The sequence below is a fragment of the Meles meles genome, chromosome 12 (genome assembly GCF_922984935.1).
Source record: "Meles meles chromosome 12, mMelMel3.1 paternal haplotype, whole genome shotgun sequence".
NCBI classification, from domain to species: Eukaryota; Metazoa; Chordata; class Mammalia; order Carnivora; family Mustelidae; genus Meles; species Meles meles.
The window spans coordinates 10,531,983-10,550,209 of NC_060077.1; the positions used below are offsets into that span (position 1 = coordinate 10,531,983).

The following is an 18,227-nucleotide window of genomic DNA, read 5'->3' on the forward strand; positions in this document are numbered from 1 at the left end:
TTCTAGCAGTCCATGAGCATGGGATGTCTTTCCATGACCTATCACTTTATCCATATATATTTCAGTATGTATCTTTTTTTTAAAGATTTTATTTATTTGACAGGCAGAGATCTCAAGTAGGCAGGGGAGGGGGGAAGCAGGCTCCCTGCTGAGCAGAGCGCCCGACCGATATGGGGCTCGATCCAGCACCCTGAGATCGTGACCTGAGCCAAAGGCAGAGGCTTAACCCACTGAGCCACACAAGCACCCCTTTCAGTATGTATCTAAAAGACTAAGACTTCTTTAAAAATCATAACTACAATGGCATTTCATATCTTTAAAAATTAATGATTCCTCTAAAGGGCGCCTGGGTGGTTCAGTGGGTTAAAGCCTCTGCCTTTGGCTCAGGTCATGATCCTAGGATCTTGGAATCGAGCCCCGCATAGGGCTCTCTGCTCGGCAGGGAGCCTGTTTCCCCCTCTCTGCCTGCCACTCCGCCTACTTGTGATCTCTCTCTCTGTCAAATAAATAGATAAAATCTTTTAAAAAATTAATGATTCCTTTAAATTATGCAGGCAGTGTTCACATTTCCAATTGTCTTATAATTCTGCTAATATTTTTTAAAGATTGTTTGAATCACTATCTAAATAAGATACACACACTGAGATTGACTTTTTTTTTTTTAACTTTTTCCTATTTTCTTGCCCCTCCTGTCTTAAACTTTATTTGAAGAAACTTTTTTCTGGACCATGGTTTGATCAGATTTAAGTTTGATTTCTTTTTTGGGGGGGTAAGATTATGTCTCAGTGTGGGATGTATGTTCTTATCAGTAGGCCCATAATATCTGCTGATTTCTTATGATGTTTGCAGCTACTAAAGCTAAATGCCTACATCTATTAAATCAAGATAGCAAAATGGTAATAATCAGTCATATCTTTATTAGCTGGAATGCTTCTGTAAGGGAACTCTTCTTTAACTGTTTGGTTATCTAAGTGTACAGTTCATATGAGAAAGGCAGGATAAATGTTGGAATCTTTACCTGTATTAATCACTTTTCAAAATGAGTTGGTTTGCCAACATCATCCAGTGGTGGTTTTTCTTTCTCAAAGTATTATAAGCTTGTGGGTTTAAGTGGATTTGTGTTTCTTTTTTCTTTTCTTTCTTTTTTAAATGTGTTTCTGTTCATTGAAGATCTTGTTCTTATTGATAAGGCAAATTCATTGTTTCTCAAAGTACAATTTTCCAAAGATAGGTGAATGACAGATAAGCCCATGAAAGATGCTTAACACCATTAACCATCAGGGAAATGCAAATCAAAACCACATGAGTTACCATTTCACACCCACTTGGATGGCTCTAATCAAAAGACAGATAACAAGTGTTCGCAATGATGTGGAAAACTGAAATCTTCATATATTGCTGCTGGGTATGTAAAATGGTACAGCCACTTTGGAGAAAAGTTCAACAGTTCCTCCCTAGGGTGAACAGAGTTACCATATGACTCAGCAGTTTCACTGTTAGGTTTTTTAATCCCTCGTGGTTATATACTGATGTCTGTGCAAAAACTTCAATGTTCAAAGATGTGTTATCCATAACAGCCAAAAAGTGGAAACTCCAATGTCCCATCAACCAGTGGATGGATAAATAAGATGTGGTCTATCCATAAAATGGAGTATCATTTAGCAGTGAGTAGGAATGAAGGGGACAAATCCTGAAAACAATGCTACGTGAAAGGGTATTCACAAAATACCACAGATAGCAGGATTCCATTTCTATTTGAAGTGAAGAATAGGTAACTTTGTAGAGTAGGTTAGTGATTGCTTAGGGCTAAGAGATCTGGGGAAAAATGAGAGATTACTAATGGGTACAGAATTCTTCTGAAGGTGATGGAAGTGTTCTAAAATTGTGGTAACAACCACACAGCTCTGACTGTACTAAAATCCATTGAATTTTGCTCTTTAAGTGGATGAATTTCATGGTATGTGAATTATATTATAATAAACTTTTTATAAAAATTTTTAGAGACTACCCAGTGTTACCCAGAGAGCCTGCCTCAAATGTAGATTCCAGGGTACATCTTAGACTTCTCGAAACAGTCTTTGTGAGTGGAGCCCAAGAATCTTTTTTTTTTTTCTTTAAACACATATAGGAGTTGTTGTGATTTACACTGTTTAGAATTATTATCAAAGTTCTTCCTTACGCCGTCCGGCTTCTAGAGCAATACACTCATCTTCTTCCACATGATAGCCCTTTAATTTTATGAAGGTTGCTCCCTCCTCCCTTGCAGGCCAGGCATCCCTAGTTCCTTAACCATTCCTCATGTGACATGATTGCCAGATTAGTCAAATCACCCTCTTCTGGACTCCTACTAGTCTGCTAATGACTTCTTGAAATGAGGTACTCTGAACTGAACAGGATATTCCAGTTAGAGTTTGACCATTGCAGAATATAAATGGGATTATTATCTCCCTTGTTCCTGACAGTGGAATTCTTCTAATGCATTTTAAGATTGCATTAGCATTTTTTAAACACTGTTGCCTCAGACAAAGCATGTGTTTAATTCCATGCCTCCTTTACCCTATTCTCAACACTCCTGGCTTTTATCTAGTCAGGATTTCCTTCTCTCGGGGTTATACGAAAAAATTCCCTTTCTTGGTGGTGATCTAGTCTAAAATAAGGAAACCCTAACGGTTGTTGAGCAGTTTCGGCTTTTTCAGAGAGCTCTCTGAACATGTGTTTGACCTTAGCTGTGTAAATGAGGTGGGTGTTGGCCTCATTTTTATAAAGGTAGAAATACCGACCAAGTGAGTTTAAGTAAAATACCTAAGGGGAAATTGTTACTTGCAAAGCCTGAGCTGGAACCCAGTTCCCCTAACTCAGTGGTTTGAAATCTTGGCTGCACATTGCTTTCACTTGTGGAGTGGAAAAAAGCCTGGGTCTCATCCCTAGATATTCTGAGTTAATCTGACTGGAGTGGAGCCCACTCAGGAGCATTGTTTTAAAAAGCTCCCCAAACAGTTCAGATGTGCAGCCAGGGTGAGAACAACGGCTTTAGCTCGTATTTTGGTGTTCCTTTCTTCCACTACACATATTTTCTTCATCTGATTAAAAGGCTCTTACGTGGAAGAGGAAGAATTTTCTGTTGCTCCAGAAGGCAGATTTATAATTAGTCCAACCGAAGGAGGGTTACTCAGATGTATAGTGGGAACCAGATGTACATCCTAAGGGAATTATTTTTGGAATTAATGTATCATCTCATTTGTTAATTTATCAAATATTTATGCGCCAGACACTGTGCTAAGCTCTGGTGTTACAAAAGTGAATAAGCTATGGTTTTTCCCCTTTTAGTACTTAGTTGAAAGAGGGGACAGACTGGAAACAAACAACATAGCAGTGTGGTGTTACGCATATTAGAGTTACATGGTTTCCTTCTTTGTTACGTTTTTCTATTTTAAAAAAAACCAGTGGCTTTTGTTTTTTTACTAAAATATATTTATGCTAAGGGTTTGAATATATTACAGGATGGTAATCGTTAAGTATGTGAAGTAAGCAGTTAACAAATGTCTTCTCTTCAGAGATATTTTCCTTTACTCCTAACAAATCATCGATCTATTCCTATTGTGAAATAGCAAACACATTTTCCCTTACAGTTTGTGGTGGATCCTCTGATAGAGATAATGTGCTGGATACTGTGGAAGCACGTAGTAGCTAATTTTGGAAAGGAGAAGAGAGAAAGAGTAAGGAAGTCAGAAATTTTCAAAAGTAAGTAGCAGAGCTGAATTTTGAAAGATAGGAGTTGGGCTGAATGGGGTGAACTTTTAAGTTCACAAACCAGGAGATGGAAAAATAGGACCCTGGTCATGAGGACATGACAAAAGATGAAAACTGGATAAGGGCAAGGTCAAGATGGAACTTTCATGCAAGAAGAATTGGGAAAGTGATTTCTTAGAAATGGAATTCTCAGTTTTTGTTTGACTACGCCCAACATGGGGCTTGAACTCATAACCCAGAGATCAAGAGTCACATACTGTACCAACTCAGCCACCCAGGTGCCCTGAGTCCTTCCAGTCCGACAATCCTGCCATCAGTAGCAGGTGTGTGAAGATGTGGGCGAGATCACTGAGTGCTGGAGCAGGTTTTACAGGGCCGAGCCTAAGCCAAACAATCTGGAAACCAGTCAGAGCCCATTCTAGTTGAGGCACCAAGCTAGCGGCTAAAACTCATGAATTAAACTGTGAAACTTAATCGTGTTGTCAGTCAAGTAAAAGACCCTTTTAAAAATAGGAGATGTCGAAAGAGCTTTCAAATGAACACCTTATTTCCAGGATCGGATAAGGATATGCAGCTTCAGGGTTTAATTTAATTGATGTGATCCACTCTCAAATTAGGCTTTCATATTAAGAGATAGAATTCCATCCTTGCACTCACAATTCATTTACTTGGTTCACTTGAGATCTTACATTCTGTGAATTGCCATATGCAATTCAATTTGGCCATGATTGCCATCTTCATAATGTGAAAAACAGTGGGAAAATTTATAGAAGGGTTTAAAAAATGCACTCTAACATTTGAGAGGATTTCAGTATTCTGTGGCCTTTCCTTACAAATTTTGTATTGGGTTTGCAAGTCTGGCCAGTTGATCTGCTTTGAAATAATAACCCAGGTATAAATTCCTTTTATGCTGACAGGTACATAGAATGAATTGATTAATGTACCATAATGGGGAGCACAGTAATGTAATTCATCTGTTCGGAGCTTGAGTGATCCTGAGTATCAGTATATGTGCTGCGAGGCTGGCACAGTCCCGAGTTTTAAGTATCCTTTCACTTTGGAGAGTGAAAGGTTTTTATTGTTCATTCATAGCTCCCAATATTTGTGGCCTTCCCCATCCCACCATTCAGTCTTCCCTCCTAACCAGGAATCTAATCAGCCCTATGTTTTTTGCTGCCAAAGTGCAACAGATGGAACTTGTCAACGGATTTAAGGACAGCATATCCTGTGGTACGATGATGATTTTTTGTCAGCTGTCCCCCCCTCCCCATTTTAAATATATCCACTGTGTCACCATTTGTTTGACTACCAGTTAAAGATAGCGTTTGCTTTTCAAAAGTATCCCCTGTAGTTATGATCGCTTAAATATGAACTATTTAACTTGTCATCACTTTTTTTTAATAGAGAAAAATCCATGTTTCTATTATCACAAATACTAATGGCCTTTCAAATTGAACAAGCATATTTTACATAGTCCTACTTATAGGGTGTATATAATTTTTCTGCTTTTTCTTTGGTTTTAACTTTCTTAAGTTATTGCATAAATTTCCATTGTCCTATGTTTTAATTGAACACTTCCCTTCTCTTTATTTTTTAAAAATGTTGTTTGTTTGACAGAGACCGAGAGCACAGCATTGGGGGCACTGGGAGAGGGAGAAGCAGGCTCCCTACTGAGCAGGGAGCCTGATGCAGGACTCCATCCCAGGACCCTGAGGTCAGGACCTGAGCTGAAGGCAGACACTTAACCAACTGAGACACCCAGGCCCCTCTTCCCTTTTTATTTGTTTTAATTTTTAAGATTTTATTTAAGTAATCTCACACCCAACATGGGGCTTGAATTTAGAGCTCCAAGATCAAGAATCATACGCTGTACCTACTGAGCCAGCCACGTGCCCCTGAACATAGCTTTTTTTGGGGGGGAAAGAATTTATTTATTTATTTATTTATTTATTTTTACAGAGAGAGACACAGCAAGAGTGGGAACACAGGCAGGGGGTGTGGGAGAGGGAGAACAGGCTTCCAACAGGCTACCCCTTGAACAGGAAGCCTGATACAGGGCTCTATCTCAGGACCCTGGGATCAGGACCTGAGCCAAAGGCAGATGCTTAACGACGGAGCCACCCAGGGGCCCTGAACATTTCTTTTTTGGATGTTAAGATTTCTCCTGCTTTTTCTACTATAATAAAACTTCAGTACATTTATTTCTGGAAATTTTTTTTAGGTTAAATTCTTAGAAAGGTGTTACTCTATTTCAGAGGTAGGCTATAATATATCTTTTAATTTCTTGACAATTTTAGAGACATCTCTTTTCTGAACAGTGATATGGATGGAAATTAATATTTACATTTAGGGGAATACAATAGTTCATGCCCTAATTTTTTCTATTAATTATTGGTTTGGTTAATTTCTTTATTTGTAACATTCTCTACTACTTCAAAAGCCTCTCTGTGCTTTTTCTCACTATGACAATTACTTGAAATGCATGTTTACATTTCACATTTCACATCATGGCTGGCAGGTACATGCTCTTGTATTTATCCACATGGAAAATGGAAGGAAATTGGCTGAAATGAGTTGATCTCTATAACTACTCTTATATCAAATATTGGAGTCTTATTCAAAGCCAGATTTGGCTGGCAAAGAATTTTTGCCTACCTTCTGTTAGACTTTCCAGAATGATTGTTGTTGTCTTAGATTAAACTAGTGTGTCATGTATGATTAAAAAAAAATTAAGGCAACACATTACTTTGAAAGTCATTCCCTTCATTGGGTGACTTCATTATCCCAGAAGTAGTTAGTGACCCTTCCTTCTGAATAAGAATGATGGGAATCTTCCCTGCTCCTTAAATACCTTTCCCCCTTTTTAAAGTGAAAAGTATTCATTTCCTAATGACATTTTGGATTTTTTTATCTTCTTTAAAAGCAGTTACTGAGGGGCGCCTGGGTGGCTCAGTGGGTTAAGCCGCTGCCTTCGGCTCAGGTCATGATCTCAGGGTCCTGGGATCGAGTCCCGCATCGGGCTCTCTGCTCAGCAGCGAGCCTGCTTCCCTCTCTCTCTCTCTGCCTGCCTCTCTACTTGTGATCTCTCTCTGTCAAATAAATTAAAAAAAATCTTTAAAAAAAAAAAAAAAAAAAAGCAGTTACTGAGAGCAGTGGTTTTTATATGAGGATCTGAGACAAATCATTTAATATTCATAAGTACCAGAATAGATCCTTCATCGCTGATGTACTAAAACTCAAAGGTATGATGTCTTTATGAAATGATTTTTGGCCATGACCTTCAAACTTAGAATTCTGAAAAACAGCGGTGTAGAGCACAGTTCTTAGTTTTCATGAGGGGCCATTCCAATGGATAATGCTGAGTAGCCTAATGGATTTCTGAAAGCATAGTGTGCCTTAGATACTGCTAAATCAATAAACATAAGTCACTTAAGTGTGTATATCATATAATATTTGGTTAATTATAACTCAGATCCTTTCAGAATCCTTTTCAGAATGCCAAAATATAGCTGAAGTACTTATAAAAATAGAATCATAAGAAAAGTGCAGAAGTGTATTATAGAGTTTTTTTCCAGCTAGTCTTAATGTTTGGAGTTAGCTCTAGATTCTGTCGTAAACATCTTTATACGAACCATGAAATACCACATTTTAGAGCCACTTATCTTTAAGATTGATAATAAAAGGAAATAGGTAGGTTTAATGTTACTGAGTTGTTCTTTGATTCTTGGGTCTAATAAAAGTCTGTATTGAATTTTTTAGTAGTTGCTTCATATAAACAAAGTAGATGATCAATGTACCATAAATAAAATGTGTGGAATATGTATGTGTTTCCTATGTATTTTATATCAAAGAGTAGTATTGGGTGGAAATCACAAAACCAATATTGGAAAGCTCTCAAATTCATTTTAGATGTTCGTAAGTAGGAAGACAAAGTTTTGTGATTTTTAAAAAAAATTTTTTATTTTATTAGGGGGAGAGAGCATGGGTGGGGGGGTGGTGCTGGGAGAGGTAAAGGGTGAGGGGAAGCAACCTCCCCGCTGAGCAGAGAGCCCACACTGGACTCCGTCCCAGGACTGTGGGATCATGACCCAAGCAGAAGGCAGAGGCTCAACCGACTGAGCCACCCTAGGCGCCTTTTAATTTTTTTAACAACATTAAAATCATCTCAGTCTTCAGTTATTGATTTTAATGGTAGAGGCTGGTTTTTGAGGGAAGATCCTGAAAGGAGGGGGGAAAATAAAGGCAGTCTAACTTCCTTGAATATTGATTATAGCTTCAAGGTAGATGGTTGCCCTTGAAATGTGAGCTTTTTTTTTTTTTTTTTTTTAAGGAACCGGAGTTATTTTATCTGCTGCCATGTGAAAAATAAAAGGATGATTTGTGTTTGAATCCAGTTAAAAGTTAGGAAAATGCAGTTCGGTATGACTTGATGGTAAAAGACAATTAAACATTGTTTGCTCCTATTGTATTAAAAACCAACTAAAAATGGCCCTTGTTCTTAATTTTAATATGACCTGCAATATAGCTTTACCCAATGATATCTAGTTGAACACAGATACAGCCTGGTTGGAATTTTTTCCCTTTTGTTTAGAAATTATCATACAATTAAATAGCCCTTTTTAGAGTAAACCCCCTAAATTCATACTGTTATATGAATTTAACACACCTATAGATTCATGATCCCACCACCACCACCACTACAATCAGGATACAGAACAGCTTCTTCATTCCAAAAACTTCTTTATACTATCGTTATATTAGTCCTACCCTGCCTGTTCCCCTGACCTCTGACCATCACTGATCTCTTCTCTATCACTATAGTTTTATTCTGTTTTTTTTCCAGAAAGCCCTGTAAATGGAATCCTACAGATGCAACCTTTTGAAATTGGCTGTTTTCCCTCAATTCAGTGCCACTGAGATTCATTGAAGTTGTGTATATCAATGGTTCTTTTCTTCTTATTGCTAAGTTGTTGTTTGAAGTCTTATGGCATTTGGAAGTTTTTTCTGATTTGATAGGCTAGCACTGAAATTCGAATTACTTTTTTCTTTTAACATGACCTTTTAAAAAAAAATGAAATACATTTTTTGAATTGGAATTATTTATTTATAAATAGGCCCCACACCCAACATGGGGCTTGAACTCATGACCCTGAGATCAAGTCGCCCACTCTATTGACTGAGCCAGCCAGGTGCCCCAGAATTTGTTGTTTAAACTGAATGTTTTTTCAGTTCAGTGACTTGCATGTATAGCTAAGCAAGGCAGTTACTGTGTTTACATTGTTCTGGAAGTTCTTGTTTTATTGGGCTGTTTTCAAGGGCAAAGTTTGAGGTAAAAGAAGTATTCTGCAGCTTTTTGAGAGAAATAAAGTGATCTATAACCCTTCAAAATGTCAGTGCCAATGATGTGACAGAATTTTCTTTGCTTTTATTTCAAACCTTTTCTCACCCTGATTTTCTGGTCTACTGAGAACCAGATACCCCTGGCGCCTGGTAGTCTGTTTTAATGCGCTTGCTCCTAGAGTGCCCTCCTTGGTTCCTTACAATGGTCTGTTCATTTTAACCTAGTTCGATGCATATACTTTCTGCATCATAAAGTCACTTTAATTCTTTTTTTTTAAATACATTTTTTTAAGATATTCATTTATTTATTTGGCAGACAGAGATCACAAGCAGGCAGAGAGGCAGGCAGATAGAGAGAGGGGAGGAAGCAGGCTCCCCGCTGAGCAGAGATCCCAACATGGGGCTCGATCCCAGGACCCTGAGATCATGACCCGAGCCGAAGGCAGAGGCTTTAACCCACTGAGCCACCCAGGCGCCCCAGTCACTTTAATTCTTTATCTTGATAGTTCGTTCCTTTCCTAGGATTAAGGATTTAATGGTTTTATTCCCCTAGTGGCTGGAAATCTAGAGGCCTCCTGGTAATTGTATGTTTTGGCAAGAAAATAGTGCTTCTTTGATCAGTATGAACCGAATTAATCTATACCATGTTACCAATTGAGATAATAGATTAACAGTAGTAAGAATGGAGTGTTCTTCAAAATCAAAGGCCAATACAATATCAATGATTTATGAGTAGGTATATTCGATTCTGAAGATAAAATTTTGTTCTTTTCACTTACAGTCCACTTGGTAATAGGAATTAGACTTACATTATACCTCAAAAGCATTTAACAAGGACCTGTACTTCAATTTTCTAAAATTACTTGAATTAATTTCTGACTTCATACTTAACTGTTTTCATGATTTGCACTCTTTGACCCAGGCCTGATATTACTTTTAACCGGGGCACTAGCAGAAACGCCACAGAAAAAAGTCTCCAGCAAATACCTGGGTTTTACAGCACCTATTTTCATATTTGGTTCCAACTAAGATGACTTATGTGGACTATTTTTAGATCCCATTGGATATATTTGCTGCCACTGATGAAAGCCATGGTGAAAAACTGTACATACCAACATCTTTATTGTTTCTTCCCTTTAGATTTTAACGTTTGAGACCAAGAACCCGACGGAATTAGCCGAACGTTTGCGCTCGGTCTGTGGGAATCAGAGCAATGCCTATGCCCGCCTGCTGGAGTACCGCCTGAATGCCTTGCGAGGACTGTGGAATGCCCAGCGCCAGCTGGCCTTGGAAGAACAGCACGAACGAGAAAGTTCGGGTGACGAAGAAACGTTGGCTCTGCTCAAACGCCAGGGCTTGTTGCAGCAACCCGAGCAAGCTCCCTTCACATCTCGGATGGGGCTCCTGCTGGTCTTCCCCCTTATCCAGTCCCAGAGCAGAACGGACCCCTCTCTCTGTAACATAACTGCTGAGGTGCTATTGAACTGCCTTCGTGATTGCCAGCCTTTGAGCCTGACCAAGGAGCCTGCTGACTGTCTCAATGGAATTGAAACTTTGCTGTGCTCCTGGCTAGAAGACACTTCGGACACAGGCCGACACATCCCACATAAGCAGAAAGAAAATGCTGCAGCTGCTCTGGTGGCTTTGGCGTGTGCCAGGTAAGGACCAGCAAATGGACCACTTGTTGGCCTTGTGACGGCTGCTGTTGGGGGGGGCGGGTGAGGATGGGAGGTTGTGGAGTGAGAGGTGAGCCTATGTGATGGCAGTCTTAACCTCCAGTAGTCCGTCTTCGTTGGCAATATTGAATTTCACAGCCTCGACGGTGCATAAGATACTTTCACCAAAACTTGGCACCAGGACCCTGAGCTGGAGCCCAAGTTCAAGTGTTTGCTGTCTGGCATCGTGTGATAAAGCTGAAGCGGCTTAAAAGGGAGAGCCAACCCTTGCCGTTATCTACTCACCTCCTTGATGATTAGTGCTTTAGGTCCAGCAGTTGGTGGAGGATGGTATATCTATATTTCTCCTCGAAGGATGGCCAGAAAATTGGTAGAGCTTTTAATTTCTTCATTTTTTCATTTTTAATTTTTTCAGCAAGTGAGTGAGTTATTACCTGGACTCCATTACGTAGGCTTCGTCACAAATTATGTTTCTGGACCATGATGCTTGCCTCCATTAATTTAACTGAAAGATCTCTCTGTATATGTCCAGATTTAAAGATCTTATTTATTCGACAGAGAGAGATGCACACAGAAGCAGGGGGAGTGGATAGAGAGGGAGAAACAGGCTCCCTGCTGAGCAGGGATCCTGATGTGGGGCTCGATCCCAGGACCCTGAGGTCATGACCTGAGCTGAATGCAGACGCTTAACCGACTGAGCCACCCTGGTGCCCGTGTATATATCCAGATTGAATATTGTGCCATCCTTTTTGTGTAAGCAGATCTAATTGATCTAATTGTTGATCTGATATCAATAGGAAGTGTTAGAGTTACTTTTCCAGGAGGGGGTCTCTACATTCTCTTGCCCAGTAACCTGTATGTGTGAGAAAAAGGTTCACTGCCCTTGCTTTCCTTTAAGCTAGTTGTCTAGAGACCAATTAGGACCGTGGTCTGACAGATTAGTGTCATTAATTAATGTCATTAATCTGTCCTTCTCTCTTCAGAGTTCTTTCTTTTTTTCTTTCTTTTAAGCAAAGAATATGTGGAAAAATTCTTCTTGAAAGATTACAGAGTTCTTGGTTTTAAGACTTCTTCCCCTATTTTTATGGTTTCAAAGTTGATCTTTAAATGGTTGACTGTCAAACTATTTTTAAGGCAAAATGGCACCAAGATTAATTGTCAGTTTCTTTGCCCTAAGCAAACTGTCCTAGCCTAGTTTTAGATCCCTGAAGACTGGTTGATTGTGGAAATCCTGACAGGAGCTTAATTCTGGAGACATTACTGGGTAGCACTGAATTAAGTTTTCCTGGAAAGGCTTTATATTAGATTGATAGCTTGCATTTGTGGAAGACCATTTTATACCCTAAATAAACTTGTTACTAATACAAAAATCCCATTTTGGGGGAGCACCTGGGTGGCTCAGTCAATTGGGCATCCAACTCTCGATTTTGGCTCAGAACATGGTCTCATGGTTGTGAGACTGAGCCCCTTGTCAGGTTCTGTGCTCAGTAGGGAGTCTGCTTAAGAGTCTCTCTCTCCCTCTCCCCCTCTCTTGCCTCCCGCAATTCATGTGTTTACTCTCTCAAATAGATAAATAAATCTTTATTTGTGTTTATGTTTTAAAAGATTTTGACAGAGCTCAAGAGAACACAAGCAGGGGGAGTGGCAGAGGGAGAGGAAGAAGCAGGCTCCCTCCTGAGCAGGGAGCCTGATAAGGGGCTCAATCCCAGGACTCTGGGATCATGACGCTTAATTGACTGAACCACCCACGTGCCCCTAAATCTCTTTTAAAAAATCCCATTTTGAGAAAATTTAAAAACTTTTTTTTTTTTTATATTTAGAGAGCGAGGCCATGAGCAGAGGGAGGGACAAAGGGAGAGGGAAACTCTTAAGCAGACTCTTTGCTGAGCTTGGAGCCCAACATGGGGCTCAATCCCATGACCCCAAGATCATGATCTGAGCCAAAGTCAAGAATCAGGCACTTAGCCAACTGAACCACCCAGGCCCCTGAAATTTTGCTTTTAAATAGAATTCTTTAGATAGACTTGCAGTGTTAGGAATAATCATCAACTTAGTTTTAAACATTCTAATTTATTGAACATGGAATCAAACTTTATTGTGTCCACATTCAATCTGATGGTTACTGAAATTGTTTCATGTGCTTGAGATTCCAAATTCCATTCAGAAATGTTGAAATGAATGTTTTTATTTTCTTCTTGGTGTTTTTTTGTTTTGTGTTTAAAGATGATTCCTATATTGCTAATATTGTCACCTCATTCTGGACTTTCTTTACATCAGAAGCCTTCACCTTTTCAGTTGGTCGTCTACTTTAATGAAGTTATTTGGGACATATTATTGAACGTTTGAGATTGATGCTTTCAAAGACAACATTTTCAAAAAATTGTTTTAAATATGTCCACTTGTTCAACCAATTAAGTATCTTTGCCAGGAACCTTGCTAATTCTTAGGAATATAGTGATTAGTGGTTTCACACTTTGCAGTTGAATGGACTCGGGGTGATTCATTTTGTAAATAATTATTGCTCATTTACATTGTACAAGGTACTCTTATAGGCACTGGGGATACAACAGTGAGCAAGATGGTTGGTCCCTCAATTGCAAAGTTGACCTGAATCAGATAACTTCAGGGGGCTTTTCATTTATAAGAACACATGCCAGGATCTTTTGATAGAGAATGATGAGGGGGTGGGGTGAGAACAGCATTAGCTAAAGATACCAGGGACGGCCTTACTGATGAGGTGCCCAATGAACTAGGCCAGGATGAGGAGAACGAACCAACTAGACATCAAAAAGCCAGTGATGGTGTGTTCTGATCAAGAAGAGCAGCAAGTGGCACAACCCCGATGTTCTTTTTGTGCTTGGGGTGGCTGAGGGCCAGCATAGTAACCCGGGAGCTGGAATGCAGTGGGAGAGAGAAGGGGCAGGAGAGGAGCTTGGCAGGGCTTGGGTCATTGTAGGGGCTTAGGAGCCATGGAAGGAGTATGAATTTTATTCTGAAAGTGTAATTCAGTCTGGCAGGTAATACCTTTACAGTTGCTTTAGTGGTCCCAAGTGTTCCAGTGTGCTTTCCCCCTCTATTTTAACCTCCCTGCATGCCACAGAGATACCACTGTTGGACAGATGAAGAAGCAAAATCCATAGGAATTAGGTGACAGGGTTGAGATGGTGCAGCTGGTGAGTTGCCTGAATCCCAACTTGAGCTTTTAGATCCTATCTGCCACCTTCCTGCTTTATATTGTTCTTTGGTTTTGATTCTGTGAACACCAGAGGTAGTGAAAGGGGCAATTAAGAGGACTTCAAGCCTACTCAGTCCAGTGTCGGGTGTTCCATTTCTTCTGGGGTTGAGGCATGTGATACCTAGCAATTAAAGCCTTGGCTGAGAGAATAAGGCAACGATCCGAAGTTGGCCTATCTGATACGGGTGGTCATCTAGTTCAGGAAATGTTCTGTGGTGATTTATACTTGGGATCTGGCCAGATAAGTCCTGTGCATCTTAAAAGCCTTCTTTTAGATCCCATTGACCATATTCTAGATTTCCCCGAATCTTGAGCCTTGGAAACCAAAAGGAAATTGGGTAGTGGTGAGCTTGGCAAGCATTATAGTCACATACTTCACAGCAAGGGAAGCGGAGGGAACACCCCCCGCTAAGCACAAAATACTTATTTCAGGGGCTCCTGGCTGGCTCTGTCGGTAAATTGTGTGACTCTTGGTCTCGGGTTCATGAGTTTGAGCCCCACATTCAGGTAGACTTAATACAAAATATATATATTATTTGAACGTATTCCTTTGCAGTCATATTTCATGTGAAGGAGTTTAGGGAGATGTTATATGAAATGGATGAACTTAAGGGTGCCTGGGTGGCTTAGTCGGTTAGGCATCTGCCTTCAGCTCGGGTCATGATCTCTGGGTCCTGGGATCAGGCCCCACGTCAGGCTTCCTGCTCGGTAGGGAGTGTGCTTAGCTCTCTCTCAAAATCTTAAAAAAAAAAAAAAAAAAAAAAAAAGATGAACTTAAAGATATTTAAAAATGAAGGCTGGAAACACTGCTAGACTTCAAGTATAATCCCCTTCTATAAAATCTCTCCTTTAGACTAGAGAAAGACTTCATGAAATGGTACTGAAGTATAATAGCCACATGTTTTTTGTGTTTGAGTCTCAGGTATTGAACGTTTATTTTGGGAGAAAATTATTTACCTTTACAAATGCAGGGAGAACATCCTAATTGGCATAATTGGTGCTGCTCACAAAGTAACTTTTTGTGAGAGCCAGCGGTAATCTGTAAAAATCCAGTATATTTGGTACAACAGGTCTTCGGATTGGCGGAAGCGGATAGACCTCTTTTAGAACACTGTCTTGTGGTTAATAAAGTTAACCTTGTTGTTTGGCTTTTCAGTTTTGATGATTTTCTGTTCCCTCCTTTTATTTTTAGGGGCTCGTTGAAAACTTTTGTTCATACGGTCCATCTGTTACAGAAACAAACTGATCTGGGGTCCCTGCCCGTAGCCGATGTACTGTATAGGTAAGCTATCACTTTGGCTCCTTATCCACCGCCCCCCATAAGGGAGATCTGTGCATAAAGCCTTTCAATAGGTAAATTGCTAAACTTACCAATGAGTGATTTTAAATTATTTTAAAACTTATTTTATTATTTTATTTTAAAACAAGTGTATTGTCATACTCATCTTAATAATTTTGTTTGTGTTCTCTTCCTTCTTTGAAAGTGTTCCTAGAGTATACTAATTCTCATTTTTTATTTTGTAGGTTTTTAAAAAAATGTAATAGCTTATAATGAATTATTATAGATTTTAAGGTATGTTAAGGTATAAAGGAGAATCTGAAAATCATTCATAATCTCATTATCTGAAGATAACCACTCCTAATGTTTTGATATGTGCCTCCTAAATTGATACCCTTCCCCCATCCCATGTGTATATAAAACCTATACATTTTACACATAGCTGTACTTTAATTATGACATTCCTTTAAGCATGGCTTTATAATTTTTAAATTAAAAATGTGGATATTTATTCCAGATGCAGATTTGCATAACCCTATTTTAGTTGCTGATCTGTAAGATGACTTTCATTTTCTCGCTGAAATGGATAGTCTCTGTGTCTTTGATTCTCCCATCTCCTCATTTTTAGGCTGTTGCTCTTGGAAGGGGGGCCTGGATCCCCCTCCTGTTTGCTCGGTGGCAAACATATAGTATCATGGGGGTATGAAGACATGTTGCCTGCACCAGATAGCAACACTGGCTCCAGTTCTGAAAATAAAGGTAATATAGGGGTTTTTGCTCCTGTGACTGAATTGAAGACGTGAAAAGAGTGGTTTTTAGATCATTGTGGCAACTGATTTAGATAAAACTGTGTTCCTTTTAATTAAAAGCTCTAGGTTCCTATACAATATGTTCTTTGTCTGCTTTATCAGTAAAAGTGTAAAAGCTGATACTCGGTGAGGTAAGAAAATGGATAGGTTCTGCTATCGCAAGGAAAAGGTATCATCCATATACTTTAGCCAAGGAGGCATGAATTACTTAAGTTGACTCCTGGGTATTTGTGTTTGAGCCTGGGAGCCTCAGGTTGAATTTTTCTAAGTGTAAACAGAGTATCAGGTCTTGCCTGAACCTGATGCTGTTTCCCTTAGTGATGTATTAGGACTGTTTTGATAATCCCTCCCACCCTAAAAACCAAAAAAAAAAAAAAAAAGAAGAAGAGAGAGATTGTTAAAGGAGCATGAATCAAGTATTTCCATGATCTGGATTAAAATGTTTTTACGTTTTCATGAGTATTCCAAACCAGTTCACTCTGATTTCCTTGAAAACGGCAGCAGCCCTCTTAATTGCCCTTCACTTGCCTGGCCTGTGGGATAGAGGAGGCCTCTCCATTTGGCGTGGCGGATGTACCGAGTGGTGCCACGGCCCGGCAGGGTGGCCGCTTCCCGGCAGCATGTGCGCTGCCGCTCCCACCTGGGAGTTGCAGGCTTGCCAGGAGTCCACTCTGCTCACAAACCTGTCAGCTGTTGTAACTGCTATCGTGACTGTGTCATTAAACATTGCATAACTGATGAAATAGGAATTTAAAATAGCCCAGGAATTGTTTCTAAAACATTCAGTTTTCTTATGGAAAGACTCAAAGTGGATCTCTTAAGAAATTGACATTAATTATGTATGGGATTCAGAGCCTCCTCTGCCCACCCTTCCATTTAGAACCGTTGATGGAGGCAGACTTCTGGGGCAACCAGAAGGGCATGGGGTGCAGTCTAAGCAGCTGACCACCTGTGCACCCTTTATCCCAGGGCCTGTGTCTGCTGTGTCCACTGCTGTAACAAATAGTCACATGAGCTAGTAAGAGGAACTGGTGAGACTTTTGGATATGACGCAACTAGAGTCCGTGGGAGAAGCAAAAAAGCCTACAACTGCAATACCACGAAGTTCTTAAACATCATAGGCTGAAAGTGACATCTTCAAACAAAATCAAAATCCCTTTGTTTTCTCCTTTTTTACTTCAATCTCTCCCTCGGAGTAGCTTCTTACTGAGGACGATGGTGTTAAGCTTATCTCCTTGTTTTTCACTGCCTTGTACTTTTAGTTTTGCTTCCACCTAGAGAGTCTTTTTCTTTTCTTTTCTTTTTTCTTTTTAAGATTTTATTTATTTGAGAGAAGAGAGCAAGAGAGAGCACAAGCAGGGAGAGGGGCAGAGGGAGAAGCAGTCTCCCCACTGAGTAGAGAGGCCCATGCAGGGCTTGATCCCAGATTCTCTGGGATCATGACCTGAGCCAAAGGCAGATGCTTAACCACTGAGCCACCTAGGCACCCTGAGAATATTTTTCTTATTTTTAAAAAGTAATCTTACTTTTAATATGGAAACATTCGACAGATACAGAAGTTGAGCGAATGCTTTAGTCAACAATACGTACTGGTCACTCAGCTTCAGCAAGTATCAAGTCGGGGGCCAGTCTTGTTTAATCTGTCACTTTGACTCCCACCCCTTGTCAGACTTCTCAGAAGGCCTTGAGCCTCAGTCTAAAGAAGGGTGGATAAGTGGATATTTATGTTGCAAGTTAAAATATTTGAGGAAATTAATATTTTAGAAATGATTACTCACAACTACTGATTGCTCAAAAAACCGTTGAAGTTCCAGTGGTCTTGGATTAGTAAACTGAATTCTTAACAGCATACTCACTAATATGAGTGCTGTGGTGTGGGTTTCCTTTAATATTATAAGTGGTAGCCAAATGTAGTGAAAGGATCATGAAAATACTGAAAGTTTTCCAAGCTTTCTAAGACCAATTCTTTAGAAGGTAAGTTAGTAAACCATTTAATCGTTCTTTAGAATGATACTGTTTGTTTTAGCCAGCAGAGGATATAGCTAAGGGGAAACAGTGGCTGGAGGGGATGTCTCCAGAAGCAGATCTAAGTTCCACGTATTTCATTGGTATTACAACATATTATCATTTGCCATTTC

The 18,227-nt window shown here is 39.7% G+C and overlaps 1 protein-coding gene across 7 annotated transcripts in view; it reads left to right on the plus strand.

Annotated features, from left to right (window-relative positions):
• HECTD4 (HECT domain E3 ubiquitin protein ligase 4) overlaps window positions 1-18,227 on the plus strand; it is a 181,631-nt gene that overhangs the window by 43,075 nt on the left and 120,329 nt on the right. For all 7 annotated transcript variants that reach the window (XM_046025933.1, XM_046025934.1, XM_046025937.1 and 4 more), the window contains exons 2-4: window positions 10,231-10,748; window positions 15,194-15,283; window positions 15,909-16,039. In XM_046025933.1, the coding sequence (XP_045881889.1) occupies window positions 10,231-10,748; window positions 15,194-15,283; window positions 15,909-16,039 (739 nt within the window). The remainder of the gene's footprint in view (window positions 1-10,230; window positions 10,749-15,193; window positions 15,284-15,908; window positions 16,040-18,227) is intronic.